This window comes from Oncorhynchus mykiss, chromosome 27 (genome assembly GCF_057628025.1).
Source record: "Oncorhynchus mykiss isolate SJ-2025 chromosome 27, ASM5762802v1, whole genome shotgun sequence".
NCBI classification, from domain to species: Eukaryota; Metazoa; Chordata; class Actinopteri; order Salmoniformes; family Salmonidae; genus Oncorhynchus; species Oncorhynchus mykiss.
This window is the reverse complement of record NC_143048.1, coordinates 25,547,848-25,573,494: the sequence shown is the minus strand read 5'-3', so window position 1 is coordinate 25,573,494 and position 25,647 is coordinate 25,547,848. Positions and strand designations below refer to the sequence as shown.

General features: G+C 40.6%; 2 protein-coding genes and 1 pseudogene across 7 annotated transcripts; 2 read left to right on the top strand and 1 right to left on the bottom strand.

The window, feature by feature from the left end:
- Positions 1–2,195: 2,195 nt before the first annotated feature.
- Positions 2,196–5,122, bottom strand: LOC110507845 (trafficking protein particle complex subunit 4-like; annotated as a pseudogene). The gene is made up of 5 exons (XR_016492472.1): positions 4,947–5,122; positions 4,617–4,791; positions 4,377–4,476; positions 4,142–4,268; positions 2,196–2,404 (listed from the first exon to the last, which is right to left on the bottom strand). The product of XR_016492472.1 is annotated as a trafficking protein particle complex subunit 4-like (transcript).
- A 223-nt stretch (positions 5,123–5,345) lies between these two features.
- On the top strand, positions 5,346–9,226 carry rs25 (40S ribosomal protein S25). Of its 2 annotated transcripts, NM_001165195.1 has the most exon segments (6): positions 5,409–5,442; positions 6,158–6,253; positions 6,360–6,543; positions 7,344–7,514; positions 7,710–7,852; positions 8,063–8,641. In NM_001165195.1, coding segments are annotated over 4 exon segments (450 nt in total). In that variant the 5' UTR covers positions 5,409–5,439; the 3' UTR covers positions 7,511–7,514; positions 7,710–7,852; positions 8,063–8,641.
- Positions 9,227–9,744: 518 nt separating this feature from the next.
- Positions 9,745–25,642, top strand: LOC110507840 (gamma-sarcoglycan). 4 transcript variants are annotated; one of them, XM_090223739.1, is made up of 9 exons: positions 9,745–10,425; positions 13,848–14,045; positions 17,577–17,681; positions 18,494–18,581; positions 19,391–19,507; positions 20,594–20,666; positions 20,809–20,932; positions 21,400–21,455; positions 23,060–25,642. In XM_090223739.1, exons 2-9 carry the CDS (start codon positions 13,851–13,853, stop codon positions 23,061–23,063), a joined length of 762 nt encoding a protein of 253 aa, XP_090079865.1. In that variant the 5' UTR covers positions 9,745–10,425; positions 13,848–13,850; the 3' UTR covers positions 23,064–25,642. The 4 variants fall into 4 exon arrangements, with proteins under 4 accessions (XP_090079865.1, XP_021443868.1, XP_021443869.1 ...); XM_090223740.1 differs by having other exon boundaries at positions 10,132–10,425; positions 13,851–14,045; XM_021588193.3 differs by lacking the exon at positions 21,400–21,455.
- Positions 25,643–25,647: the final 5 nt, after the last annotated feature.

Here is a 25,647-nt window from a genome sequence, read left to right as displayed (position 1 = left end):
GGGTGAAGACGGCCTGCACTGACTGAGGCCAGCTCTTCCTCATCCAGGACAAGGGCCAGTCAACACTCATTGGTTTGGAAGTCTGATACATTAACACCGGCGTTGTACCTCTGTTTTACGAAGGTTGACGTCTATTTTCATGTCTTGTCCTGGAGGCAGAACAGCAATTTTCCCTTAGGTAGGCCAGCTGCAAAGTCAAAATGTAGCTATATTGTGAAAATTCATGAAATCAAAAATGTGCTTTTTGGTATTAATTTAAGGTTAGGGTCAGGCATTATGGTTAGCAGTGTGGTTAAGGTTAGGTTAAAAATCAGATTTTATGACTGTGGCTGTGCCCGTTAGTGACCACTTTGCAGAACTACCTCCAGAACAAGATTCATGATGGAAAACGCTAACCTGCCTGTTTTACTAGTGTGCAATAGCTTACTGTTGATAACTCAATAATAATTGCTTCTTGTTAGGTTTGCCTGAAAGCAGCTCTTTTTCACAGGCAGTTCCTACATGAGTGCCCTGGAGGTTGGAGGCCTGTTGGGCAGTTTAGCTGCAGGATACTTCACTGACAAGGCTGTGGCACAAGTGGGTTGACAGTGGCATCATACATTATCAATTCAGAGATCTATAAAAAAATCAAAGCAGTGTTTGTTAGGTACTATATTAATTTTTGTACAGCAAGGAATGAAAAGCCATGGAAACCCCCGTCATTTTCTCTTGATCTCCATGATGGCTGGGATGTTTGGTTCCATGTATCTATTCCGGGTCACTGTCACTCCAGACAGCCCAAAGGTATAGTAAAGACATTATGTTCCTCAAATCTCCTTTCAGAGCCAGTACACTATCAGTCTGTTTGTTAGTTCATGGTTTTCTTTTTTATGTTATAAATTGATATGGATCTTCTTCTTGGGGGTTACTTTTGGCTTCTCATCTTACGGACCAATAGCCTTGTTTGGCGTGATAGCCAAAGAGTGCTCCTTCAAACTATTGTGGAACATCACATGCTATCGTTGCACTAATGGCTAATAGTAGGTTTATCTCAACCTAATCGTCTCAAATTCTAATGAATGCTTTTCACACATTTTTGTGTAATGTCTTGGCTTTACTAGCAGTACCAGACATGTAGTTCAATGACTAAATCTGTATATCCTATTATTTATGAGAACCCGCCTAATTGACATCCCTGTATTGTTATCAGTTAGTGGCTTCTGCTCTGGACTGCCATTCAGCACCATCGCCAAGCACCACGGCTGGGAAATGGCCTTCTGGGTAGCAGAGATCACCTGTCTCGTCACTACCATCAGCTTCTTCTTGCTTAGGACCATCAGAACCAAGATGGGTCACATCCCAAGGAAGGCGGACTGATTATTACACCTCATAACTCTCTGTTGCCAATATGGGAAACTTAGGATAAGAATGTACATTTTCTTATTTGTGAAGTGTTTTGGAATTGACAGGAGACATCGTCCTGAATATTCTTGTTTTAAGAGATGGTGAGACATGGAGTTGATCCAGGGATTATTTATTTTCACTGAAGATGTATTAAGACAGTATTCAGGTGCAAGTACATCAACTATGTTGTGCTACTTAAAACTATTTTCAATGCTCATGGCTTAAAATAGATCCAAGATTTAATTATTGAAAATGTGTGTCAATATGATTTTAATTTGAGCATAATCTTATCATTCGAAACCAAGGCACTTTAATGTACGGTTCATTTCTGAAAATGGCACTTGACACATCTCCTTATATGGGTGCAATCTTTTTGACTCGATAAAAGACTTGAATAAAATACCTTATGTTGTGCTTATCTTTACTTCTAAATGATTGCATTGAAAAGAGAGATGAGATATGAAAACATTACATAATGGTGTTCATTCTTAAAGTATGTACAATTTTGTTTTTCAAATCTGTATTTACATTGTATCCCAGTAGAACATATCCTTAGCATATACAAGTTAATTAAGGCTCCTGAGTGGCACAGCAGTCTAAGGCAGTGGTCTAAGGCACTGCATCTTAGTGCTAGAGGCATCACTACAGACCCTGATTCGATCCCGGGCTGTATCACAACCGGCAGTGATCGGGAGTCCCATAGGGCGGCGCACAATTGGCCCAGCGTCGTCTGGGTTTCGCCGTCATTGTAAAATAAGAATTTGCTCTTACCTGACTTGCTAGTTAAATAAAATAAAAAAATCAACATTAGTTCTGAAATAGCAGCACTGCTTAGAGACATGTTGACCCATATGCTTGTACTGTAGCTTCCCAGTCATAACAAACACAATTCAATGATTGGTTCAACAACAACATTTCAGGAGCAATAATCCTTGTTCCTACTCAAGATCCAGGTCCAAAGTTAGCAGATAAAGCTGGTATCTCAAATGCACCCTTAAAAATCTGATCAAAGAGTTCAAACCTGTAACAAGAGAGGGCAATATATACAGTGCCTTGCGAAAGTATTCGGCCCCCTTGAACTTTGCGACCTTTTGCCACATTTCAGGCTTCAAACATAAAGATATAAAACTGTATTTTTTTGTGAAGAATCAACAACAAGTGGGACACAATCATGAAGTGGAACGACATTTATTGGATATTTCAAACTTTTTTCACAAATCAAAAACTGAAAAATTGGGCGTGCAAAATTATTCAGCCCCCTTAAGTTAATACTTTGTAGCGCCACCTTTTGCTGCGATTACAGCTGTAAGTCGCTTGGGGTATGTCTCTATCAGTTTTGCACATCGAGAGACTGAAATTCTTTCCCATTCCTCCTTGCAAAACAGCTCGAGCTCAGTGAGGTTGGATGGAGAGCATTTGTGAACAGCAGTTTTCAGTTCTTTCCACAGATTCTCGATTGGATTCAGGTCTGGACTTTGACTTGGCCATTCTAACACCTGGATATGTTTATTTTTGAACCATTCCATTGTAGATTTTGCTTTATGTTTTGGATCATTGTCTTGTTGGAAGACAAATCTCCGTCCCAGTCTCAGGTCTTTTGCAGACTCCATCAGGTTTTCTTCCAGAATGGTCCTGTATTTGGCTCCATCCATCTTCCCATCAATTTTAACCATCTTCCCTGTCCTTGCTGAAGAAAAGCAGGCCCAAACCATGATGCTGCCACCACCATGTTTGACAGTGGGGATGGTGTATTCAGGGTGATGAGCTGTGTTGCTTTTACGCCAAACATAACGTTTTGCATTGTTGCCAAAAAGTTCAATTTTGGTTTCATCTGACCAGAGCACCTTCTTCCACATGTTTGGTGTGTCTCCCAGGTGGCTTGTGGCAAACTTTAAACGACACTTTTTATGGATATCTTTAAGAAATGGCTTTCTTGCCACTCTTCCATAAAGGCCAGATTTGTGCAATATGCGACTGATTGTTGTCCTATGGACAGAGTCTCCCACCTCAGCTGTAGATCTCTGCAGTTCATCCAGAGTGATCATGGGCCTCTTGGCTGCATCTCTGATCAGTCTTCTCCTTGTATGAGCTGAAAGTTTAGAGGGACGGCCAGGTCTTGGTAGATTTGCAGTGGTCTGATACTCCTTCCATTTCAATATTATCGCTTGCACAGTGCTCCTTGGGATGTTTAAAGCTTGGGAAATCTTTTTGTATCCAAATCCGGCTTTAAACTTCTTCACAACAGTATCTCGGACCTGCCTGGTGTGTTCCTTGTTCTTCATGATGCTCTCTGCGCTTTTAACGGACCTCTGAGACTATCACAGTGCAGGTGCATTTATACGGAGACTTGATTACACACAGGTGGATTGTATTTATCATCATTAGTCATTTAGGTCAACATTGGATCATTCAGAGATCCTCACTGAACTTCTGGAGAGTTTGATGCACTGAAAGTAAAGGGGCTGAATAATTTTGCACGCCCAATTTTTCAGTTTTTGATTTGTTAAAAAAGTTTGAAATATCCAATAAATGTCGTTCCACTTCATGATTGTGTCCCACTTGTTGTTGATTCTTCGCAAAAAAATACAGTTTTATATCTTTATGTTTGAAGCCTGAAATGTGGCAAAAGGTCGCAAAGTTCAAGGGGGCCGAATACTTTCGCAAGGCACTGTATCTTGCCATGATTGCTCATCAATGAAATGGATAACTGATAGAGACTCATGTGACAGAGGGCAGATATTTGACATGTGAAAGTTACCTGATAGGCATCTCCAAAGAGTAGAAGGGGTTCTTGAGGGCGAAGTCTGAATAGATCTCGTAAATCTTCCTCAGGAGTGCATCAATGCCAGACTGCCAGGGGTCTGTCAGCACAATGAACTTTATACCTGAAAAATAAGTTGACACTGAGGCATATTTCATTTTTCAAACCAAGTGCATTGCATGTAGGCATCACACACAGAGACTGATAGCAGTGTTTGAATGCATGGCTTTACCAGTGAGTGTCTGAAAGCAGTGCAGAACATATCTGTCTCCAGCATCTCAATTCCTGCACTGCCAACTTCAGGGGACAGCTGTGAACCAATAGCAAACAACCTAGGAAAAGTACAACACAACATGTAGCAAGATCATGGAAAAGCAAATGTAACCATAGACCAAAGGATTTATTAATGTCAGAGCTGACAGTTGTAATGACCTGAGAAGTGTACCTACTTACGAGAAGTGTAACTACTTACGAATGAAACATTGAAGCCAGCATCAGTTTTTAATTGGAGCTCAAGCGAGCCCTTCCGAAAAGTATGGACAACGGATAGTTTGTTGAGTCTTTCAAGTATTCGATGATCTCCTTCCCATCCGCCGTGAATTTACCGTTGACGTCCAATCCATTGATGGACAGTAAAGCATTGCCCACTAGATTAATATAATTATGCGTGCACAATGTTAACAATAAATAGAAGCATACAGAATGCAACATTTGAGTTCCAGCCATGACATGTACTACCAGCTATCACTATGTCAACTTTGTAAGCACTGATGCGATCACTTGACAGTTGCGGACAACATACCTCGGATTCCATCGCGTTGACCAAATGATACAACAACTTTCTCATCGTGGATCTTTAACACAAAATCTAAAGGATATCTGAATGTTTTCTCTGCTTCTGCTCTGTGTACATAATTGTCATACTGGTAAATTAATCCACCCAGTCTTATTTACAACATACACACTGAATATCGCCATCTTTGCCCTTTTTTCCGCACAGCTGACAGAATTGTCACGTGACGGGAAATATTTCAGACAAAATCTAAAATAATCTTGAACAGAGATAACTTTACATGCGTGTTCATTCGTATTATTATTCTTGTTTAATATGGCATCTATATTTATTTTGCAGATTTGTTTATTATTCATTCTAAAACCAATCTATAGAAACAGTATAGCAAGAATAAACTACATTTCCCAGAACCATACTTCCACATCCACATGTACGGGTTCTCTTAGGGGCTCGTGCACGGGTTGAACTTCCTTTCACTCCGACATCTTAACGGTGGGACATCATGGTAAGAGTTTTAGCGTGATTTTTCATTAAATTCGAGGGCGGAAAAAATATTTGACTCGAAAAAGTTCAGATTCTGGATAGATCGGGATGGGTAGGTGGAAAATATTATTTGTCCGCAGCGTTCTGACCGTGATTATGGATGGAATAGCTCACTTTACGATTCCAGTTGGCCATGCTTTCTATAGCTAACGGTAGCTGGCTTGGCTACGTTAGCTGACCTGCGGCTGATGGTGCACTGCGTGATCAGCCAACCATCGGTTTATGTTGCAGACAATCAATTGTCTTATGTCCCAATGTGTAGATATCTCATAGTCTGACTTTTCCCACACATGTATCAATTAATCAGATTATGCAAACTGCCCGCTAGTTCTCTGCAGACCACGGTTGGCTGGAGTCTAGACCACTTGGTTTAACTGGAGTCGGATGTTGATTAGCTGGCTAGTTGTTAGCCTGTAACTAGGCCGTCGCTAGTTAATTTAGGTCCAACTACATTTACAGACACTACTAAAATATGCACAGGCGTATATCCAACTGGTTAAATTCCAATTGATAGACTAACGTTAGTGACTATCTGAATTAGCAAACCAACTGACGTTGTTTTCTGTACGTTATAGTGCACTTAAAAATTACCAGCAGAAGTTTGCTAGTTTTGGGAAATGTGTGGTGGTTCATTCCGCATCAGTTAGATAATGGTACTGTGATGTGGCTTATTCCAGCCTCCTAAAGACGCCAAGGGGAAGGGGAAGGATTCCGGGAAGTCCAAAAAGGACAAGGATCCAGCCAACAAATCCGGAGGCAAAGCCAAAAAGAAGGTATGTCCTGATATCCATTGATCTCTTCTTGGGGGTTTATTCCTTTGGTGTCATAAAATGGTTGCACTGTCAGGAGTGAGCAACTTCTCCCATTTCCTCTGAGCAGAAGTGGTCCAAGGGAAAGGTGAGGGATAAGCTCAACAACCTGGTCCTCTTCGACAAGGCCACCTATGAAAAGTTGAACAAGGAAGTGCCCAACTACAAGCTCATCACACCAGCAGTTGTGTCCGAGAGGCTAAAGATCAGAGGGTCTCTGGCCAGGGCTGCCCTCCAGGAACTGCTCAGCAAAGGTAAACCCTGACCCCTGCTCTTGATTCTCAACCATAGTGTTTACTCGTAGTGAACCTGATTTAAATTAAGAAGTAGTCGGGTAGCCAAATCTGACTTTATGTAAGACAGGGCCCTAACATCAAAGTGCAGATGGTACATGTTTGTCAGAATAGGCATATACACTCTTTTTAATGGACTGCTGGTACACTACTGTCATGTTTATCTACAATAGTGTTGTTTTTTGGCATGCTACACTCTGTGTCAGTAGTCTGAGGACAATGATCTGGTTCAATTTTGAGCTTTGCTACAGTGAACCCCAGTTTGACTCAACAAGGCACTGACTCTTGTGGGTCTGCCGCAGAGCCAACTGGTACAGATACTTTTACAAAGCCAGTAAGCCCCACTTACATATACCGATGTTTAGCACTCCTCTCGCTTGCCATCCAAATGGAACACTAAATATTTCGTACTTGCAACTCTTACTGCAAAATTAACATGTTTTGTAATGTTCATAAGTCCTGTTCCCATCAATGTCACTTTTAACCCCTGTCGGCAGTATAGTCTTCCCTCGGGGGGGGGGGGGGGGGGGGGGGGGAATATACCATAATTTTGGTAAACATTGGCGCTGATCAGTGACTACTAAGACTGGCACTGTAACTTGATGTCTGCTCTTTCAGCATCAAGTGTTGTGTATATTGTCCTAACTTGTGTCAGGGCAGTGAGTGGGTCTAACTTTTCTGGGTGAGTTGGTAATGTGGGACCATAGTATTTCAATATCTGTACAACATAAATGGCACGTTCCATTCTGCCACCCCTCTAGGCATGATCAAGTTGGTGTCAAAACACAGATCGCAGGTGATCTACACACGTAACACCAAGGGTCCCGAGGAGGAGGGTGGTGTTGTGGTTCCAGACAAGCCAGAGAAGCCTGAGAAGGCAGCTAAGGCAGCAAAGGGAGAGAAGGGAGAAAAGGAAGAGAAAGCATAAACTGGTATGTTATGATATTAGTCCTGATGGAACTAGCCTACATTATATTGGAACAAACTGAATATTCCTCGCTGCAATTCACTATTGCTGGTATTACCTGATTTTAATGTGTTGGCGTTAAACATGTTACACACACATTAACAGGCAGGTTGGAGGACTTATGCTATAAATACCATCTAAAATCCTGTTTTTTTTTCAGGTTGTGATTCCTGTGTTCAGATGTGATGTACGGTGAATAAAATTCTTAAAAGAGATTTGCATTTAGTTTTTTTGTATTCCTTGTGATGTTCTCCCTGATGTAGCTCCAGATCATTTAGCTTGAATGAGTTGACACTCGATTGCATGGGGCGGCAGGGTAGCCTAGTGGTTAGAGCGTTGGACTAGTAACCGGAAGGTTGCGAGTTCAAACCCCCGAGCTGACAAGGTACAAATCTGTCGTTCTGCCCCTGAACAGGCAGTTAACCCACTGTTCCCAGGCCGTCATTGAAAATAAGAATTTGTTCTTAACTGACTTGCCTGGTTAAATAAAGGTAAAATAAAAATAAAAAATAAATTTGGCTGGAGATCCGTCAATCTAGTTTCAGAATGACAACTCTATTTGATATTCTAATGTACACAGCAATTGATCTAGCAATATCCACAAGGTGCAAACCTTGATTTTGAACAAATTGGGGTTACAATATCACATACAATGTTTCCTCTGCATGAAAACACTTGAACTCACTTCAACTTCACTATGAACATCATTGCCAAATCCAGGGCCTCAGACCTGCCAATAACAAACCCTGCCATTGACTGTTGGTGTTTTTTTTAGCTTTGCCCTTGCATCAAATAAGTTTGAAAATGTAATCCCGATGGGAGAGGACAGTGCTGTGGCGTGTAACATAAAACTAAGTGGTGTGACGTGTTGTGGCGGTATTACACTATCAAAATGGTGCTTTGGGACTGAAGACGAGCGGGCTGAGGCGTCCCCTTGGAGGCCCACTGCTGAGGATGTTTACACCTCACTTAGTGTGTTGTGTTCAATTAGTATCAATGCTTCTCTTTATAATGGAACTCGCCCAACCTGAGCTGTATTTGTTAATTTTGTCACCCATTAAATTCAGTAGGACCTCCGGGTTCCTGTATTCCAAATAAGGTGGATTGTTTCTAATGCATTTCTGGTAACCTTTTAACTTAAACTTCTGGGGGGGGGTTCCAAAGATCCCGGATAAAGAGAGACCAATGCGTTTCTGCTTTCATCCATGTTGGGAGTCAGCAGTGGATGTATGTGAAGAGCTGCTACAGGCAACTAAAGAGTGAGTTATTTATTGACAAATGGCATGAAATAAATGAATTTCTCTGCTTCAGTTTAGGGGCTTGAGCCGGGGGTGGGTGAGACGCTGATGGATGCTGCCGCTTGTCATTGCACAGCACTACCTTGAGCGGCGATGGGGGGGAAAATAACAGTCCGCGGGACACTGACAGATGCTCAACCTCTTCTGCCACCATCGGGTCCTCTGGCATCACGCCTATGAGAGCACAATAACTTTTGTTTCCTTAATTTTTCTCCCATTTACGTATTGATTTATATGGTTAACTGTACGCAACAGTGGTTAAATGTCACATTAATATTCACATGTAATTTTGTCTTAGCAACTCTAAATTATCTTTCATTGGGTTTTATTCTCTATATCTGTTCATTTTGCAAACTATAAACTATCCAATCAGATGGCACTTTGTGTTGAGTAGTAGTAAACATTTTCTCTTGTCTGGGTGGGCAAATAACCTTTTTGTCAAATGACCAAGAAATGCATTTAAAGTAAATATTTGACCTAGAAACAGATTAGCATATGGACTAAGCTGTTTGTATTTTGTTACTGTTCCATCTCTGTTGGTAGCAATTTGCCATGTCTTCATATATGACAGTAGTATGAATCAAGGTTCAGTGAAATGATACAAAGCTCTATGCATAACAAACTCCCCACACTGCTTCCATTTCAACTTCTACTACAGTAACGCCCCTATCTAGTAATACAAGTTGTATTAGTCATATGTATGGGATACGCGTTGAATATATCATCCAAAGAAACGCTTACTTGCAGTTTCCTTCTCGACAATGCAACAATAACAAATAAAAGATAGCAATACAAATTCATGCAGTGGCTGCTGAGGGGAGGACGGCTCATAATAATGGTTGGAATAGAGCCAATGGAATGTCATCAAACACACGTAAACCGTGTGTTTGATGTATTTGATACCATTCCACTTATTTAGCTCCATCCATTACCACAAGCCCGTCCTCCCTAATTAAGGTGCCACTAATCTCCTGTGGAACATAATGTAAATAGAACAAAATGTTTTAGCGTAAGTATTTAATACATGCTGTAGTTGTAGCCTGTCTGTCTCTTCTGTTCCTGACAGCCCTCCACAAGATCGACCAGGTCTACCTGTCATACTGAAGCTGTCAAGAAGACTACTGCCAAACTCCCAAGTGAAAGCTATAGCTGAAGCTTCTTAAATTAGACTCAAGCTCATGCTTTGCAAGTGACACACTGGTATTCGTGGAAGCTAAGGGCACATCACATTCCAGACAACTGATTTCCCACCTCGACACTTTTGAAAATATTTCCCAGAGTCACAGATACCCTGCTGTATCAATGAGCGTTGGCTGCTCGCAGAGATGATTTGAGAGGGTAATCAAAATAAGGGAAGCCCAAGGTAGAGAGAGAGGCACATTTGATATGCAGGAAGTGGGAGCGCCGTCTCATGGTGATTAGTTGGGGCAGTTCCATGGCTAGATTTATGGCACGCAGCTGTTGAACGCCTGACAGACATCCGAGGCAAGGGATCCACTGCTGCTACCCCTTTTACTGCTGTTTCAGAAGAGCTCTGTTTGCTACTGGAGAGGGAGCTCGTTGTCTCAGCACACAAAGGTAGGCAACATGCTCTCATTGTCATTGCTACTGTACTAGTCAGTGCTCTGTGAATATCTGCAGCTTTTGAATACTCTAGTGTTTAAACTCAAGTCTTCACAGTCTAAACTTTGACCTGTCTTGTGATTGATTGGTGGTGACATTGGTGTCCTTATTGTTTTGCTTGTTTGTTTTCACTTTTTTATTTTAGATGTGTAATTTTTATAGAAAGAAAAACTTCAATGTACTGGATTTATTGTCCCAGAACTATTGTTTCATGTGCTTGTAATAATTTTACCATACATGGTCAAGAATATTGGGGGACAGAGAAAAGTTGTCAGTGTACTTGTTACAATTTCAGTTAATTTCCCTTGTTACTGTATCATATTCTGTTGATTAGTTTTACTCATGTTATGTCCTGTGGCTCTTTTTAAATTTAGAACCCAATGCTATGCCCTATTTTTAGAAGTGGAAGCATTACAGCAGATGTGAGACATGGACACAGCAGCTTAGACCGAGACAAAACACTTAGCAGAGAACTAAAAGGGCTTGGCCTTCGATCGCCTTCTTTCCGACAGCTACCATCTGAGCTCCTGAGTATTGTTTTTTCCCCTCAGCAGTCTTTATGTGAATATCCTCCAGCTAACTCACTATGGGGATTTGGAAGTTCTGCTGGCACCTGAGCAGGTCAAAGTTAGGTGACTGAACATGGCAGTAATCGTAGCATCACTGGTTTGAGGTTAATGGACAAGGGCCCCAAGATGAAAAGCAATGTTAAAAGTCTATATGGTGAACTCAATACTCTTCATAATAGAAGGACAGTGAAGTCTTATTGGGCTTTTTAAATTAGTTTTAAAACCCTTTTCGTGTGATCAGGCCTCATAAAGTGTTACGTTCAACGACTAGGTTTGTGTTCTGTGAAAGTGACATGACTAGTATTTTGTTTCCTAAAGTACATTAGCTGAGGAGGATTCTTTCCATTGCAGTCCAGTGGTGAGGTTGTTTAAGGAATGTTTATTTGGGTTGCTATGGTAAGATTGGTCTGTGGCTGGGCTGGCACGCTGAAACTGGAGCCTGAAAACCTCAAGAAATTCTGCCACCAGGCTGCTCCCACGCTGTTGTTTTAGCAGTAGCTCTCCTCCTAATTCTCCTCTTTAAATTAATTAGGGAAAGAAGATTAATTAACACCTCAATTAACATTTCAGTTATTCAACCTTTATTATTAATTTTGGCACTCCACAGAGTATTATTACAGTGTATTTTTTTTTTAGCACATGTATGCACTTTCTTAAATTCATACTGCTAACACACTGTATGCATCTCTAATTTATATTCTATGGTACCCTGTGTGGATGGTTCTTTTCAGTTAGTTGCAGTTTGTATTCACTATAAGATGGGTCAAGAGGAAACCAATTTTGGGAACTGTTGCAATCCAATTTGTCATTGTGATTTATTCTGATGACTCAGTCCAATTAATAATACAAATGAGCATTGGTATAAAAAAAAAGCATACCGCACAACAAAGATTACCTCCACATTTCCTTGGGTTAGTTTTTTTTGCTACATCATTTGTGTGAATAAGGGTTATTTATCACTGCTAGTCTGTGGATACAGTGTGACAGGTCCTGAGGAAAGGTGGGACCTGGTGGTGAGAGATACTCTCTATCCTTTATGCCAACACACTTGCTGCCTTTGCAAGTTTGCATTTTTATGGTAACAGCAGGAAACAAGCTGTTTGTATACGCAATGACTAGGCGTTTATCATCTTCTCTGAAACATCTCTTCTTAGGGGACGGACCCAAGTAGGGAGCATGTATACTATTAATCCATCTACCTTTGATATAGTCATTAAGATATCGCTGAGGGAGCAACATGGTGGCATTCAGTAAAAAATGTCTTAAAAAAACAAAAATTAGGATTTATAATAAAAACAAAGAGCTATAATAGTGCCACACATTGCCAGTTAACTTCCCCAGCCTCTCCAGGTAGGTCTAACCTTATTATTATTGGTTGGGAGCCAGCCAAATTACACGGAGGTGCTGTACTAGCTTAGCATCTGTTCATGTCAGGAAAGAATTATAGATCACAATGAAAAGTTGCTCCTTAAACATGGTGGAGACCATGTTTACTCCTCCAATGAGGCGGAGCATCTGTCCATATGTAAATCACCCAAGCTGCTATGTCTCCATTCCACACTGGCATGAAACAAATCAACCAGACAGTCAGTTTACCATTTGTTTCGTTTTTGTCAACAAGCTAATGTCAGTATGAAGTTAACAGCAGATCTTGGGGAAACTGGGATGATACAGAAACTATGTTGTGTGAAATATTTTGCAGTATTGGTGTCGACCAGTGGAGGCTGGTGAGGGGAGGATGGCTCATAGTAATGGCTGGAATGGAGTAGATGGAATGGAATGCTTCATTCCATTAATTCCATTCCAGCCATTACTATGAGCTGTTCTCCCCTCACCAGCCTCCACTGGTGCTGACAGAGATTAAATTAATTGAACAAATTAATTCATTTGTATCACCTTTATCAGTCACATTTAATCATGGTGTCTGTATATACGTTATTCACTCAGTGTTAAACATGATTCTAGGATTCAGTGTGGAGATTATTTGGTGAAAGGGCTTGTTTCGTTGTCATTGTTTGTGAAAGGCATTTTTTTAGCTACTGCCTACAACTCAATTAATTTTCTTCAGGCATTGACTTGAATGAAAGTATCAACGTTGATTAATCAATTAAATGTGACACCAGCCCTGGCTCCATTATTGTAGGGCAAAAAAGCTATGGCTTTGTGCTCAGCCCTCAGACTATATTCTCAGCGCATCCTTTAGAAATATTACTGGGGTTTTTATGTCTCTGTGTCATATCATTAATCCACCCTTTACAGAAGAGTAGAATGCTTGGAAAAAAAAGCTCTAACTGGTCAATAAATGAGATCATTTTGCTCTTATATGACATAAATATGAAGAAGCAGCAAAGCCTTTGCCATTTATATCTCTGGTACTGTTGATTTATATGAGTGTGCATTCCGATAGAACACAATAATCACACTCTGTTCAGTTCTACAGTATAGGGGCTGGACTTAAAACTAAAGCCAATGGAATGAGGAGTTCTCTCTCTTGCTGTTAGCCATCTTTGAGATGTCAGAAATATATTCACGTTTTCCATGTGTTCTGGCCAGATATCCAGCTGATCATTAGTGATGGAGGTGTTTAGAGTCATAAGAACAGGCATTGTACTGTACATGGTTGCTAATAATATGAAGCAAATTCCAGTAGATTTTGATTTATTCAACCTTTATTTAACTAAGCAAGTCCACTGGTGATGCATGATGATGATGATTTTAAATAACTGCCACTTCAGGGTAATGTATAGTCAGACAATACATGTCTATTGATCTAAACGGCCTCTTTTCTTGTCCATGTGTTTTCCCCAGCAGATGGTGAGGGAGCAGTATGTCAACACCACCCAGGACAGCAGTGTTCCTGCCCCGGTCCCTGACTCAATCTATAAGATCGGGATCTACGGTTGGAGGAAGCGCTGCCTCTACCTGTTTGTCCTGCTGCTCATTATCATCCTCACTGTGAACTTTGCCCTTACCATATGGATCCTCCGGGTCATGTGGTTTAACACGGTATGTTGGGTCACTGACATGGCTCTCCAAAAACTGCTTAGCTCTAGTTCATTAATAACACGTTACCTGACCTTTACTGTAGACTACAGACAGATTTAAAATCAAATCAAATTCTACCTTACAGTGAAATGCTTACTTACAAGCCCTTAACCAACAATGCAGTTAAGAAAATAAAACTTTGGGGGCAGTGCAAATAGTCTGGGTTGCCATTTGATTAGCTGTTCAGGAGTCTTATGGCTTGGGGGTAGAAGCTGTTTAGAAGCTTCTTGGACCTAGACTTGGCGCTCGGGTATCGCTTGCTGTGAGAACAGTCTTTGACTAGGGTGGAGTCTTTTACAATTTTTAGGGTCTTCCTCTGACACCACCTGGTATTGAGGTCCTGGATGGCAGGAAGCTATATTTTGGAGTGGTTGTATGGACAAAACGCAATATAAATTTTTCCTGAATTAATGAAAAATTTGAAATGTTTGTTAATGAGACAAAGAAACATCCCTCCAGATGCAAATGTAGATTTATGAAGATGCTCTAGAACAGTGGTCACCAACCGGTCCATCGCGATCGACTGGTCGATCTTCTAGGCATTCCTAGTCAGATCACCTAACATTTCTGTAGAAAAGTAAACGATAAAATGATTTTGCGCTCCTTTATTGTTATTTTTATTCGACTGCGCTTTTTGGCGGAATGTGCATTTGATTTAGAAGCTCTGCGCGCTGGGCACGCAGCGTGTTCCCATTTAACCTTTTCATTTGTCTGTATTGACAAACTCCGCCTACCAGGCTGACAAGAATAGCCAATCAGAGCTCGAATCACCGTGCCTATAGGTTCCACGACCCACAAGAGTTTGATATTATTATTTAACTAGGCAAGTCAGTTAAGAACAAATTCTTATTTACAATGACGGCCTCTTGCGGGGACAGGGCAGGGATTAAAACATAAATATAAAATAGGACAAAACACACATCACGACAAGAGAGACAACACTACATAAAGAGAGACCTAAGACAACAGCATGGCAGAAACACATGAAAACACAGCATGGTAGCAACGCATGACAATAACAAGGTAGCAGCTCAAAACATGGTACAAATATTATTGGGCACAGACAACAACAAAGGGCAAGAAGGTAGAGAAAACAGCACCACGCGAAGCAGCCACAACTGCCAGTAAGAGTGTCCGCGATTGAGTCTTTGAATGAAGAGTTGGAGATTAAACGGTCCAGTTTGAGCGTTTTTTGCAGCTCGTTCCAGTCGCTAGCTGCAGCGAACTTAAAAGACGAGCGATGACCGTTAACAGAATGTGACTGGCAGAGTGTTGAATGTGGAGGATGAGGGCTGCAGTATGTATCTTAGATAGGGGGTTTGAGGCTTAAGAGGGTTTTATAAATAAGCATCAATCAACAAGTGGATCTTGCGACGGCAATACAGGGGCGGTAGTGGGAGAAGATGGAACGAGATGGATTTTGGCCGACATTCTACACATTTTCTCTTCGATTAAACATTTGATCTCAATACAGTTTTCTGTTCCCGAAACTACACTTTGTTACGAACAGAGTGAACTACGTTTTGAAGAATTTCCCCTTCGCCAACGTTTTAAAAAATTGCGTTGTTCAGGAGTGCAAACGCAAATTGAGTTATTGCACACGCGCACTTCAGAGTAGGCGTTCCCTAACGGAAATATGCGAATGCGTTCTAAAACTCGCCAATAGTATCTCTCTAGCCCGTGCTTGGCTCTGCCCCTCCTTGCTTGTTCTGCCCACTATGACTCATTTGTTCCCGTTTGAAACGACAGGCTGTGGTCTATCTTGATTTTAGCTATAAGTATATTTGACTGAGCCCTCTCTGCATTGTTAAAAAAAAATCGGAGGCGCACGACGATTCCTTCGTGGCCTCTGCATTCCTCGGGAGGCTCTGCAATTGCGTCACACCATCCATACGGCGCCACGACCTCATTTCTGATCAAACATAAATTGGCTCTTAGTAGCCAAGTGTATCGACAGGGCAACGTTTTGTATTACTAGCAGCTCCTCCTGTCTATATTAAAATCGAGGAATATTTCACATTCTCTGGTCATAGGAACAACATGAATTTGTCCATGAGGCAGAAATAATGCGGTGCGACTCGAGTTTCGCCATCAATGGGAGGAGGTGTACCCTCTCTCTGGTCACTCAACTGGAGGAAAGAAGAGAGCAGGGACCGTGAGAGGCGGATCCTCTGTTGCTCTCTCCTTCCCTCCGCCGAGACTGACCATCCAGTGCAGGTACTATCAGTTCAGTAAAATAAAAAGCAACTGATTTCAATGTATGCTCAGCTGTGCCTCACAAGTGATACAACAACTAATCTATTTTGTTATCAAAGCTCGAGTTTTGAAATATAATATGGTCTGAGATTAACAATATTGTCAGGCCAAGCATATAGCCAATATGATGTGATAATGTATTAGGCCAAAACTGTTTTGATTAATTTTGCATTGATTTACAATTTAAGCAATGTTTAAAAGTGATAGAAGCCCGGCTTATACCTGCTTCTAACTTACGTCCTTTGTCCTGATTTTGTCCACATTCTTATTGTACCCACAGTTTTAGACAGGTATAGACAATCAAAAGACACATTGTGATCTGATTGTGATCAGATCATCCTGCCACCCTCCAGAAGTTGTCAGAAAACGCATTGTGTCTGGATATCTTACAAGTGTAGACAGATCTGGACAGAGAAACCATTTAAATCATCATTATTCCGCACTCTAAAATCCTTGACAGGTGGAACCATTAACTGATTACATCAATGTGTCTTACAATAAATACATACTATTTAGCTGTGAAATAATTTATATAAAGGAAGAGACCAGGAAATCTTTTCACAATGCAGACACAGTGGACAGATAGCAGACACATTTTAAAACCATGTGTAGACACAATTAGAATTTAGACAAGATCAGGACAAAGGACACATGTTAGCACCAGGTATAAATAGGGCTTAGGAGTAACTGAAACAACACAACACACCCTGGGAATGTAGTGACTGCATTGGCAGAGCAAACACATCGATCTCTGCTGCTTTAGTTTGAGTTTACCCTCAGTCCTGGGGGGTATAGCTACATGTCTCTTATCCTTGGCATCCAATGGCTGCCTGGTGGGATGAATAAAAACCAACATTTGCCCTCTAGCACAGTAAGCTTAGTTTTATACACATTTCATGATTCCTCCGTACTTTTGGAATATAGCCTGAGAGAAGTAGTTATTATGTGAAATTGAAATCAGAGATTCTGCTTTTCTTTCACACTAGATCATTATCAAAGTCACTATTGCCTGGGGTGCTATGAATCATATATTCACTGCAGTGTGTTTAACTCCCAACACTATACCCAGCAGAGACCATCACCTAAAATAGATTCACTCACCATCCAGAGTTAGAAGCAACACATGGTGTCACAGAAATCCTTGGAGACACAGTATGGTCATGGTTATGAAGTTAATTTCTTGTAGGACCCTGTGCACTGCCTTGCTGAGTTAATTCTTTCTGCTTGTCATTGCAGGAAGGGATGGGACACCTAAAAGTAACATCGGACGGAGTGAGGCTTGAGGACGGCGAGTCAGAGTTCCTCTTTCCTCTCTACGCCCAAGAGATCCACTCCAGAGAGGTAAGCAAACAGGCTCCTACACACCTCCTTCTCCTCTTCCTTCCTCCTCCTTCTCCTCAAGCACTCATACCCAGTCCAATAGGGTTGTGTTGATTAAAGTGGTCTGTTTTCCCAAGCTCTGACTCATTGTCAGGAATCCATAGAAATCAAAGTTGATTGTTTGTTGAATCTAGGATCGCTTCCTGTTAAAAACGCTGGGCAATTACATCAAACTGTCCTGAGGTATAGTCAGATGATCTGTATTTTGACATCGTTCTCTTGCGTAGTTGGGAAATGTGTCTTACTCAATAAGCTTTGGCAGTCCCTGTGGATGTACAGTGTAGCAAGTTCCTTATTTACCTCCTGGATATTTGTGGTGGAAAACAGTCAATGGTGTGCAATCGAGCAGCAGATGGTAACACTTTGCAGCAGTTGTCTACATGTTTATGCTTTTTCCTCATTGTGCTGTGTGTTCCTCCACTCTTTCTTTGAGCTTCATTAAAAAGGCAATGTATTCACCATTTATGGACTGACACTTTCATCACTGAAGTCGACAGTTTTGAATTAGATTCAGTGTTCATTATACACAACCTGCTTTTCAAGACTTGCCCAAATAGGCTGCATCTCTTTAGCCTATTGTAACTCAGTAGTGCTTTCTGAAAGGTATGAATGAAGACCAGATACCTGAACCTGTGAGCATAACGATGCATTTTGTAACATTCATTGGCAATGCATAATTTTGTGTTGTGCCCCATGTTCAATTAAAGTCCTGTCCAGTGATATCTGACATGCACAGGATACTTATTGATGACCAAAGAGTTATTTTTTTCCAGGACTCCTCTCTCTTGGTGAACTCGTCTGAAAACGTCACCCTCAATGCCCGCAATGAAAATAATGATGTCACCGGAAGTCTCTCTGTAGGTAAGTGGACAGAAAACACACACACCTAGACACATACAGCAGGCTAGCAATGTTTATAAATTGCACAATTCAACTGATATATGGACACTTCAGCAATTTCATTCATGGACTTGTCCTGCAGCTGTACTGTATGTAATACAACATTAGCAATGACAAAACGCATCTCCCCTTTCATATTCCATCAGATTGCCATTAATACCCCATGCCCAGCTTTCTGTCATCAGTACCAGAATGGCCTATCTGTTACACCAGGGGCCTCAGTTCTACAGAGACTATTATTTGCGCACATTTTATGGCTGGCCAGTGGGGTTCGTAGAGGAGTGTGCCATAATTAGAGGGGTAACAAATGACTAAACTAATTACAGTGTTTCACGAGACTGTTAGGTATCCTTGGTCATTATGCCATCAAAGGCATTGACCTATCTATGTGACCCTCTGTGAAGGAAGTTTAAGGGTTTTAAAGACCAGTTATTTGGTCTATTCTCCCTCAGACATACTGTAAGTAGTTTGGAAAGAACATCTTGTTCTGTTCTTCTATAGAAAATGGTATTGAAGTGTATTAAATATCTCACTGGCCTATTTCTGCCCAGAGACAGTTGGACAGTAGGCCTATCGGCACCCTGGCTTTATTTCTTCTGAGAGAGAGGTGACAAAGTGAACAAATTCATCCAAATTTTAAAGCTGCGTGCAAAATGTACATGTTTTAATGATACAGCATATGATATCTCAATTATGCTAAGCCTATGTCCCCCAGTCCCACAGCTTTAACTGCTTCTGGTCTCTAATAATTCTCACTGGTGTCATTTTAGGTCCAGATGTGGCCCAGGGAAATGCACAGAACTTTGTCATCAGCTCCAACACCAAGACGCTGTTTTCTGCAGATGACAAAGAGGTGGTTGTTGGGACAGACAAGCTCCGTGTCACAGGTACAATCATGTCTGCAGTGTCAGTGTCACACCACTAAGCCCATACATGGGTATACAGCATTACAGATATGAACTACAAACAGGGTTTTCATTCATTTTATTGTAATTAATGAGAGCAATGTACTGAACCACTGAGTGTTTTCTTACATATCAAAGTAATACATTGTCATTTGACATGGTAGTTACTGGACTGGAGCAGTTTTACTTTTTCTGCGAAGTTGTCCTTGAAAAGGTATTGAAAGTCAAGCTCATTCATCTTAAAATGACAGGAAAGGTGACAGAAACACTGCTTTTTAATTTGTTGGTTTATAATTAAAGTGTATTTATAATATAACGTAAATTGAAGCTACAGTAACTAAGAACTGAAGTTAAACATATCAGAGTCCACCCAATTGATTATAGACTGTATGCTCAAGTTGTCTATTTTGCCTAAATCTCTTTGTTGTGTCCAGTTTTAGTATTGATGGGAGGTCAGTGCCCTCGTGCTGTGTGGGCTAATTAGCTGAAGAGAGTGTCCTTTGATAGCTTCATTATGTCTCGGACATCTGGAGCCTGACGTACCGCTGAACGGTGACGGTCATTTCACTTAGCAAGACACTGAGCAAAAGTTAACACAACCTTGGCCAGAAAACCATGCACAAACAGAACAAAGCTAAAGATGTGTATACTGTTACAATATCACTATCAGACCTAGTGAGACTCTATAGTGTGATGTCAGGTGAGCATCTTTGCGTGCTATGGTAACATACGATTGGCAAAGGCTGGTGGTAATAAAGATGTAATTAGCTAGCCAAGGGAGCTGTCAACCACAATGATTAAAGCACTGCAAACATACTCGCTCTCCTTCAAGTCTGGTGGTTGGAGGTGACTCTGAGCCAGTGCACATGTCATCCTCTCACTAACACCAGTTGACAAGCACCCAGGGGAACAATTGACTGCCAGGACCTGTAGACCCACTCACAGTACATAGCAGAATGAAATAGAATACTATATGTAACCTGTATCTCTATGGTAACACCAATGATGTTTCATTATAATTGACTATCAACTTAATAAGGAGCACCTTGTGTGTTTGCTTTTATTTAGGTCTAGAAGGTGCCCTGTTTGAACACTCTGTAGAGACGCCCCTGCTCAAAGCTGAGCCCTTCAAAGACTTGAGGTAGATGCTGGATCCCATAACCGTTGACATCTTGGAATAGGCCAATATGAAATATGAACTCTTAATTCCAAGCAGTTTATTGATTGTTTTATCACAGTCATATGTGGAATTGATCAAACTGATGTTCTCCTGTGTGTTCCAGGCTGGAGTCTCCAACCCGCTCTCTCAGCATGGATGCACCAAAGGGAGTCTTTGTCAAAGCACTGGCCGGGAACATCGAGGCTGCATCTAACATGGATTTTCTATTGCACTCCAGTGAAGGACTGGTGAGGCAATGTGTGATTTACTTGCTATTGACTGGCAGTACTGTACTTATATTTTACACTACATGTGACAGAGACATGTACAATTACTTACTGGCCTTGATATCTATAAATAGCAGTGATGCTGTCCCCTAGTGGCATGTAAATGTACAGTGCATTCGGAAAGTATTAAGACCCTCGACTTCTTCCACATTTTGTTACGTTACAGCCTTTCTCTAAAATTGATCAAATATTTTTTTCCTCATCAATCTACACACATAATATACACCCCATAATGACAAAGCAAAAACAGTTTTTTAGAATAACCCCCCCCGGAAATATTACATTTTCATAAGTATTCAGACCCTTTATTTACTCAGTACTTTGTTGAAGCACCTTAGACAGCAATTACAGCCTTGAGTGTTCCTGGGTATGAAACTACATGTTTGGCACACCTGTATTTGGGGAGTTACTCCAATTCTTCTCTGCAGATCTTCTCAAGCTCTGTCAGATTGGATGGGGAGCGTCGCTGCACAGCTATTTTCAGGTCTCTCCAGAGATGTTCGATAGGGCTATCTACTGTATACCACCCGTACCTTGTTACAACACAACTGTTTGGCTCAAACGCATTAAGAAGGATAGAAATTCCACAAATGTATGGCTATTTGAAGAATCTCAAATATAAAATATATTTTGATATGTTTAACACTTTTTGGGGGTTTCTACATTATTCCATATATGTTATTTCGTTGTTTTCATGTCTTCACTATTATTCTACAATGTAGAAAATAGTACAAATAAAGAAAAACCCTTAAATGAGTAGGTGTCCAAACTTTTGACTGATACTGTATATGTATGTTTTTCAGCAGTGGCGTGTATACAGTGGGGCAAAAAAGTATTTAGTCAGCCACCAATTGTGCAAGTTCTCCTACTTAAAAAGATGAGAGGCCTGTAATTTTCATCATAGGTACACTTCAACTATGACAGACAAAATGAGAAAATCACATTGTAGGATTTTTAATGAGTTTATTTGCAAATTATGGTGGAAAATAAGTATTTGGTCACCTACAAACAAGCAAGATTTCTGGCTCTCACAGACCTGTAACTTCTTCTTTAAGAGGCTCCTCTGTCCTCCACTCGTTACCTGTATTAATGGCACCTGTTTGAACTTGTTATCAGTATAAAAGACACCTCCTCAAACAGTCACACTCCAAACTCCACTATGGCCAAGACCAAAGAGCTGTCAAAGTACACCAGAAACAAAATTGTAGACCTGCACCAGGCTGGGAAGACTGAATCTGCAATAGGTAAGCAGCTTGGTTTGAAGAAATCAACTGTGGGAGCAATTATTAGGAAATGGAAGACATAAAAGACCACTGATAATCTCCCTCGATCTGGGGCTCCACGCAAGATCTCACCCCGTGGGGTCAAAATGATCACAAGAACGGTGAGCAAAAATCCCAGAACCACACCTAGTGAATGACCTGCAGAGAGCTGGGACCAAAGTAACAAAGCCTACCATCAGTAACACACTACGCCGCCAGGGACTCAAATCCTGCAGTGCCAGACGTGTCCCCCTGCTTAAGCCAGTACATGTCCAGGCCCGTCTGAAGTTTGCTAGAGAGCATTTGGATGATCCAGAAGAAGATTGGGAGAATGTCATATGGTCAGATGAAACCAAAATATAACTTTTTGGTAAAAACTCAACTCGTTGTGTTTGGAGGACAAAGAATGCTGAGTTGCATCCAAAGAACACCATACCTACTGTGAAGCATGGGGGTGGAAACATCATGCTTTGGGGCTGTTTTTCTGCAAAGGGAGACTTACAGAAAACGTTTGACCTCTGTCATTGCCAACAAAGGGTATATAACAAAGTATTGAGAAACTTTTGGTATTGACCAAATACTTATTTTCCACCATAATTTGCAAATAAATTCATTAAAAAATCCTACAATGTGATTTTCTGGATTTTTTTCTTCTAATTTTGTCTGTCATAGTTGAAGTGTACCTATGATGAAAATTACAGGCCTCATCTTTTTAAGTGGGAGAACTTGCACAATTGGGGGCTGACTAAATACTTTTTTGCCCCACTGTATGTGTTTCAGCAGTGGTGCGTCTGACCACGCCCTTTGTTGTGTGTTGTCTGTGTAGGTGATTCTGGATGCCGAGACGGTGCGTCTGCCTAATCTCCCCCTGGGACAAGGAGGTGTGTCTGGAAACGCTCAGGGACTCTACGAAGTGTGTGTTTGTCCCAGCGGAAAGCTGTTCCTGTCCAAGGCCGGGGTCACCTCCACGTGCAGCGAAAGCCAAGAGTGCTAGTCTTTGGCATCAGATTATATCCTGGTGAATAAAAATGCCTTTATATTGGGTACTCTAAAACACTTTCATATGAATCCTCAAAAAGGCAAAACAAACAACCACAACTTTTCATATCTGAACAAAACTGCCAGTTAAACTGCAGACATATCCTCCTAAGTAATTATTTCATGGTGCATGGTTAAATTTGAGACCATTTTACTATGTAACGGAAACAGTGACATGACAACTTTATACCACAATAAGCAGTATAGTTGTTGATACCATCTTATGTTTACACTGAGTTGAGATTGTTTATTTTATAATTATGGTATAATGGCTGGGCAATAAGGAGCTGGTTAACAGATTAAATCCTATGCAATATGTTTTTTTTATATGCAATAATATAGGACTTTGTGTGGGCCCAGTTTCCTGGACCCAGATGAAGCCTTGTCTGCAATGGAGAATCTCCCATTGAAAGTGATTTTTAGTGTAGGCTTAATCTGGGGCTGGGAAACCGGCCCTTAGTGTATTAATATGTTGTGCATATGAGCAGAAAAGCATTATATGATCTAGTCTGTAGATAAGCTGAGTATACCAAACATTAGGAACACCTTCCTAATATTTTTGATACACACAGGAAACTGTTGTGTGAAAAACCCAGCAGCGTTGCAGTACTTGAAACGAACCAGTGCGCTTGCCACTTACTACCATACCCCGTTCAAAGGCACTTTTAATTATGTTGTCTTGCCTATTGACCCTCTGAATGGTACACGTACACAATCCATACCTCAATTGTCTCAAAGCTGAACAATCCTTCTTTAACCTGTCTTCCCCCTTCATCTACACTGATTTAAAGTGGATTTGACATCAATAAGAGGTCAATAGCTTTCCTCTGGATTCACCTGGTCAGTTTGTCATGAAAAGAGCAAGTGTTCTTATTGTTTTGTATACTAAGTGTATAATATAGTTAGTACAAATACAACCTAGTTATTGTCTAAGAAATGGAGTAGAAAATAGAGGTACAGTTGAATGTGTTTGTGTTACACATTCATTATGCAACATTGAGCAATCTGATACATCTGATCCTGTTGCTCGAGATTTTAAAAGTTACTGTTTTCCCAAGTACTTAATTTCATCTCACAGTTCACCAGCTGCCACTGTTTTTTTTCTTTTTAATTTATGCATTTACTGTGTGAAATATTTTTATATTGGGGTTTAGAGTATAGTCAAACTAATCAGTATTATAAGTAATAACTTTGTAATAATGGAAAATTAAAGGGATAGTGCGACATTTTGGCAACTTTTTCTACTTACCCAGTCAGATGCACTCATGGATACGATTTGGATGTCTCTGCTGCAGTTTGAAGGAAGTTGAAGGTACTTTCTGGAGCCATTGTTAACGAGTGCAATGACTGGTAGTGTACATGAACAGCAAGCATGTATTTTCAACACTCTCAAATGTTCTATATTTTGTTTATCAATACATCAATGTGTTTCTATCTTCTGTCTTGGTATAGGCTCTGAAATTAAATAGGCCCCATGTCGCACTCCTAATACTATTGCACTGCAATACTGTAGCCTACCCATAGCCTACTGTCACATACTATCAAGGCTACCGGTCTATTTACTTTCGAGCATGCTTGGCTATTTAATTAGCGATTGATAAATGGTAGCCTACTATTTGTTGCATAGCGGGAATAATTGAAATCAGTTATGTCAGAAAAGGAGACATCCTGCAATATGATTATGATTTAGGCCTATATAATAAAAGTCAAATAAATATTAGACAACATGCTGCAATCTCCTTACGAATAGCAAATGCAACTGTTTTATCATTAGGTCTACATTTGAATGTTTTATTTCCCTACCATCATTATAATTCCTGTGCATCAAACACCTCCCATTTTCCCCAAACAAACCATAAGCCTATTTGTTGCAATACAGTTGATCAACCTTCGAAAAGTTGTGCACACACATGGTTTGGGATTTGCGTGGAGATATGCACACTTTCCTGTCATGTTCACAATTGATAAATACCAACCTTTGCAGAAAAAGTGGCATACGCAAGGTTTAGAGTATTTTTTTGTGCACACACACCTTTGATAAATGAAGCCCCTGTAGCCTGTGTGTTCTACTACTTTAGGGAATATTTATTGTACATTTAGATTTTAGCAAAAATGTTAGCTTGTTAGTTATATTGTCACCACTTTGACTCTGACAGATTCTAATGCATTACTGTTCACTGTTAACCCATGTTTTATGTACGTTTGCTTGTACTTGTACAGCACGGTATGAAAGTTAATATTGTGAAGTTGACGATGTTTTGATAAATTGTGGAACATGTGCCAGGTTTTGTATGTTTGAATAAAACATTTGTGCTATACTTGTAAAAAGCTACTGTCTTTAACAGAATAAAATGCATATCATTGTTTGAAATGATG

What these genes read in the sequence shown, in the direction of transcription:
- rs25 (XM_021586921.3), top strand. An exon ending in GAGGCAAAGCCAAAAAGAAG is followed by an intron (nt 6,254 to 6,359) that starts GTATGTCCTGAT and finishes TCCTCTGAGCAG; the next exon opens with AAGTGGTCCAAGGGAAAGGT. An exon ending in CCAGGAACTGCTCAGCAAAG is followed by an intron (nt 6,544 to 7,343) that starts GTAAACCCTGAC and finishes CCACCCCTCTAG; the next exon opens with GCATGATCAAGTTGGTGTCA.
- LOC110507840 (XM_021588193.3), top strand. Translation starts at nt 13,851, where the DNA reads ATGGTGAGGGAGCAGTATGTCAACACCACCCAGGACAGCAGTGTTCCT. An exon ending in GAGCCCTTCAAAGACTTGAG is followed by an intron (nt 20,667 to 20,808) that starts GTAGATGCTGGA and finishes TGTGTGTTCCAG; the next exon opens with GCTGGAGTCTCCAACCCGCT. An exon ending in TGCACTCCAGTGAAGGACTG is followed by an intron (nt 20,933 to 23,059) that starts GTGAGGCAATGT and finishes TTGTCTGTGTAG; the next exon opens with GTGATTCTGGATGCCGAGAC.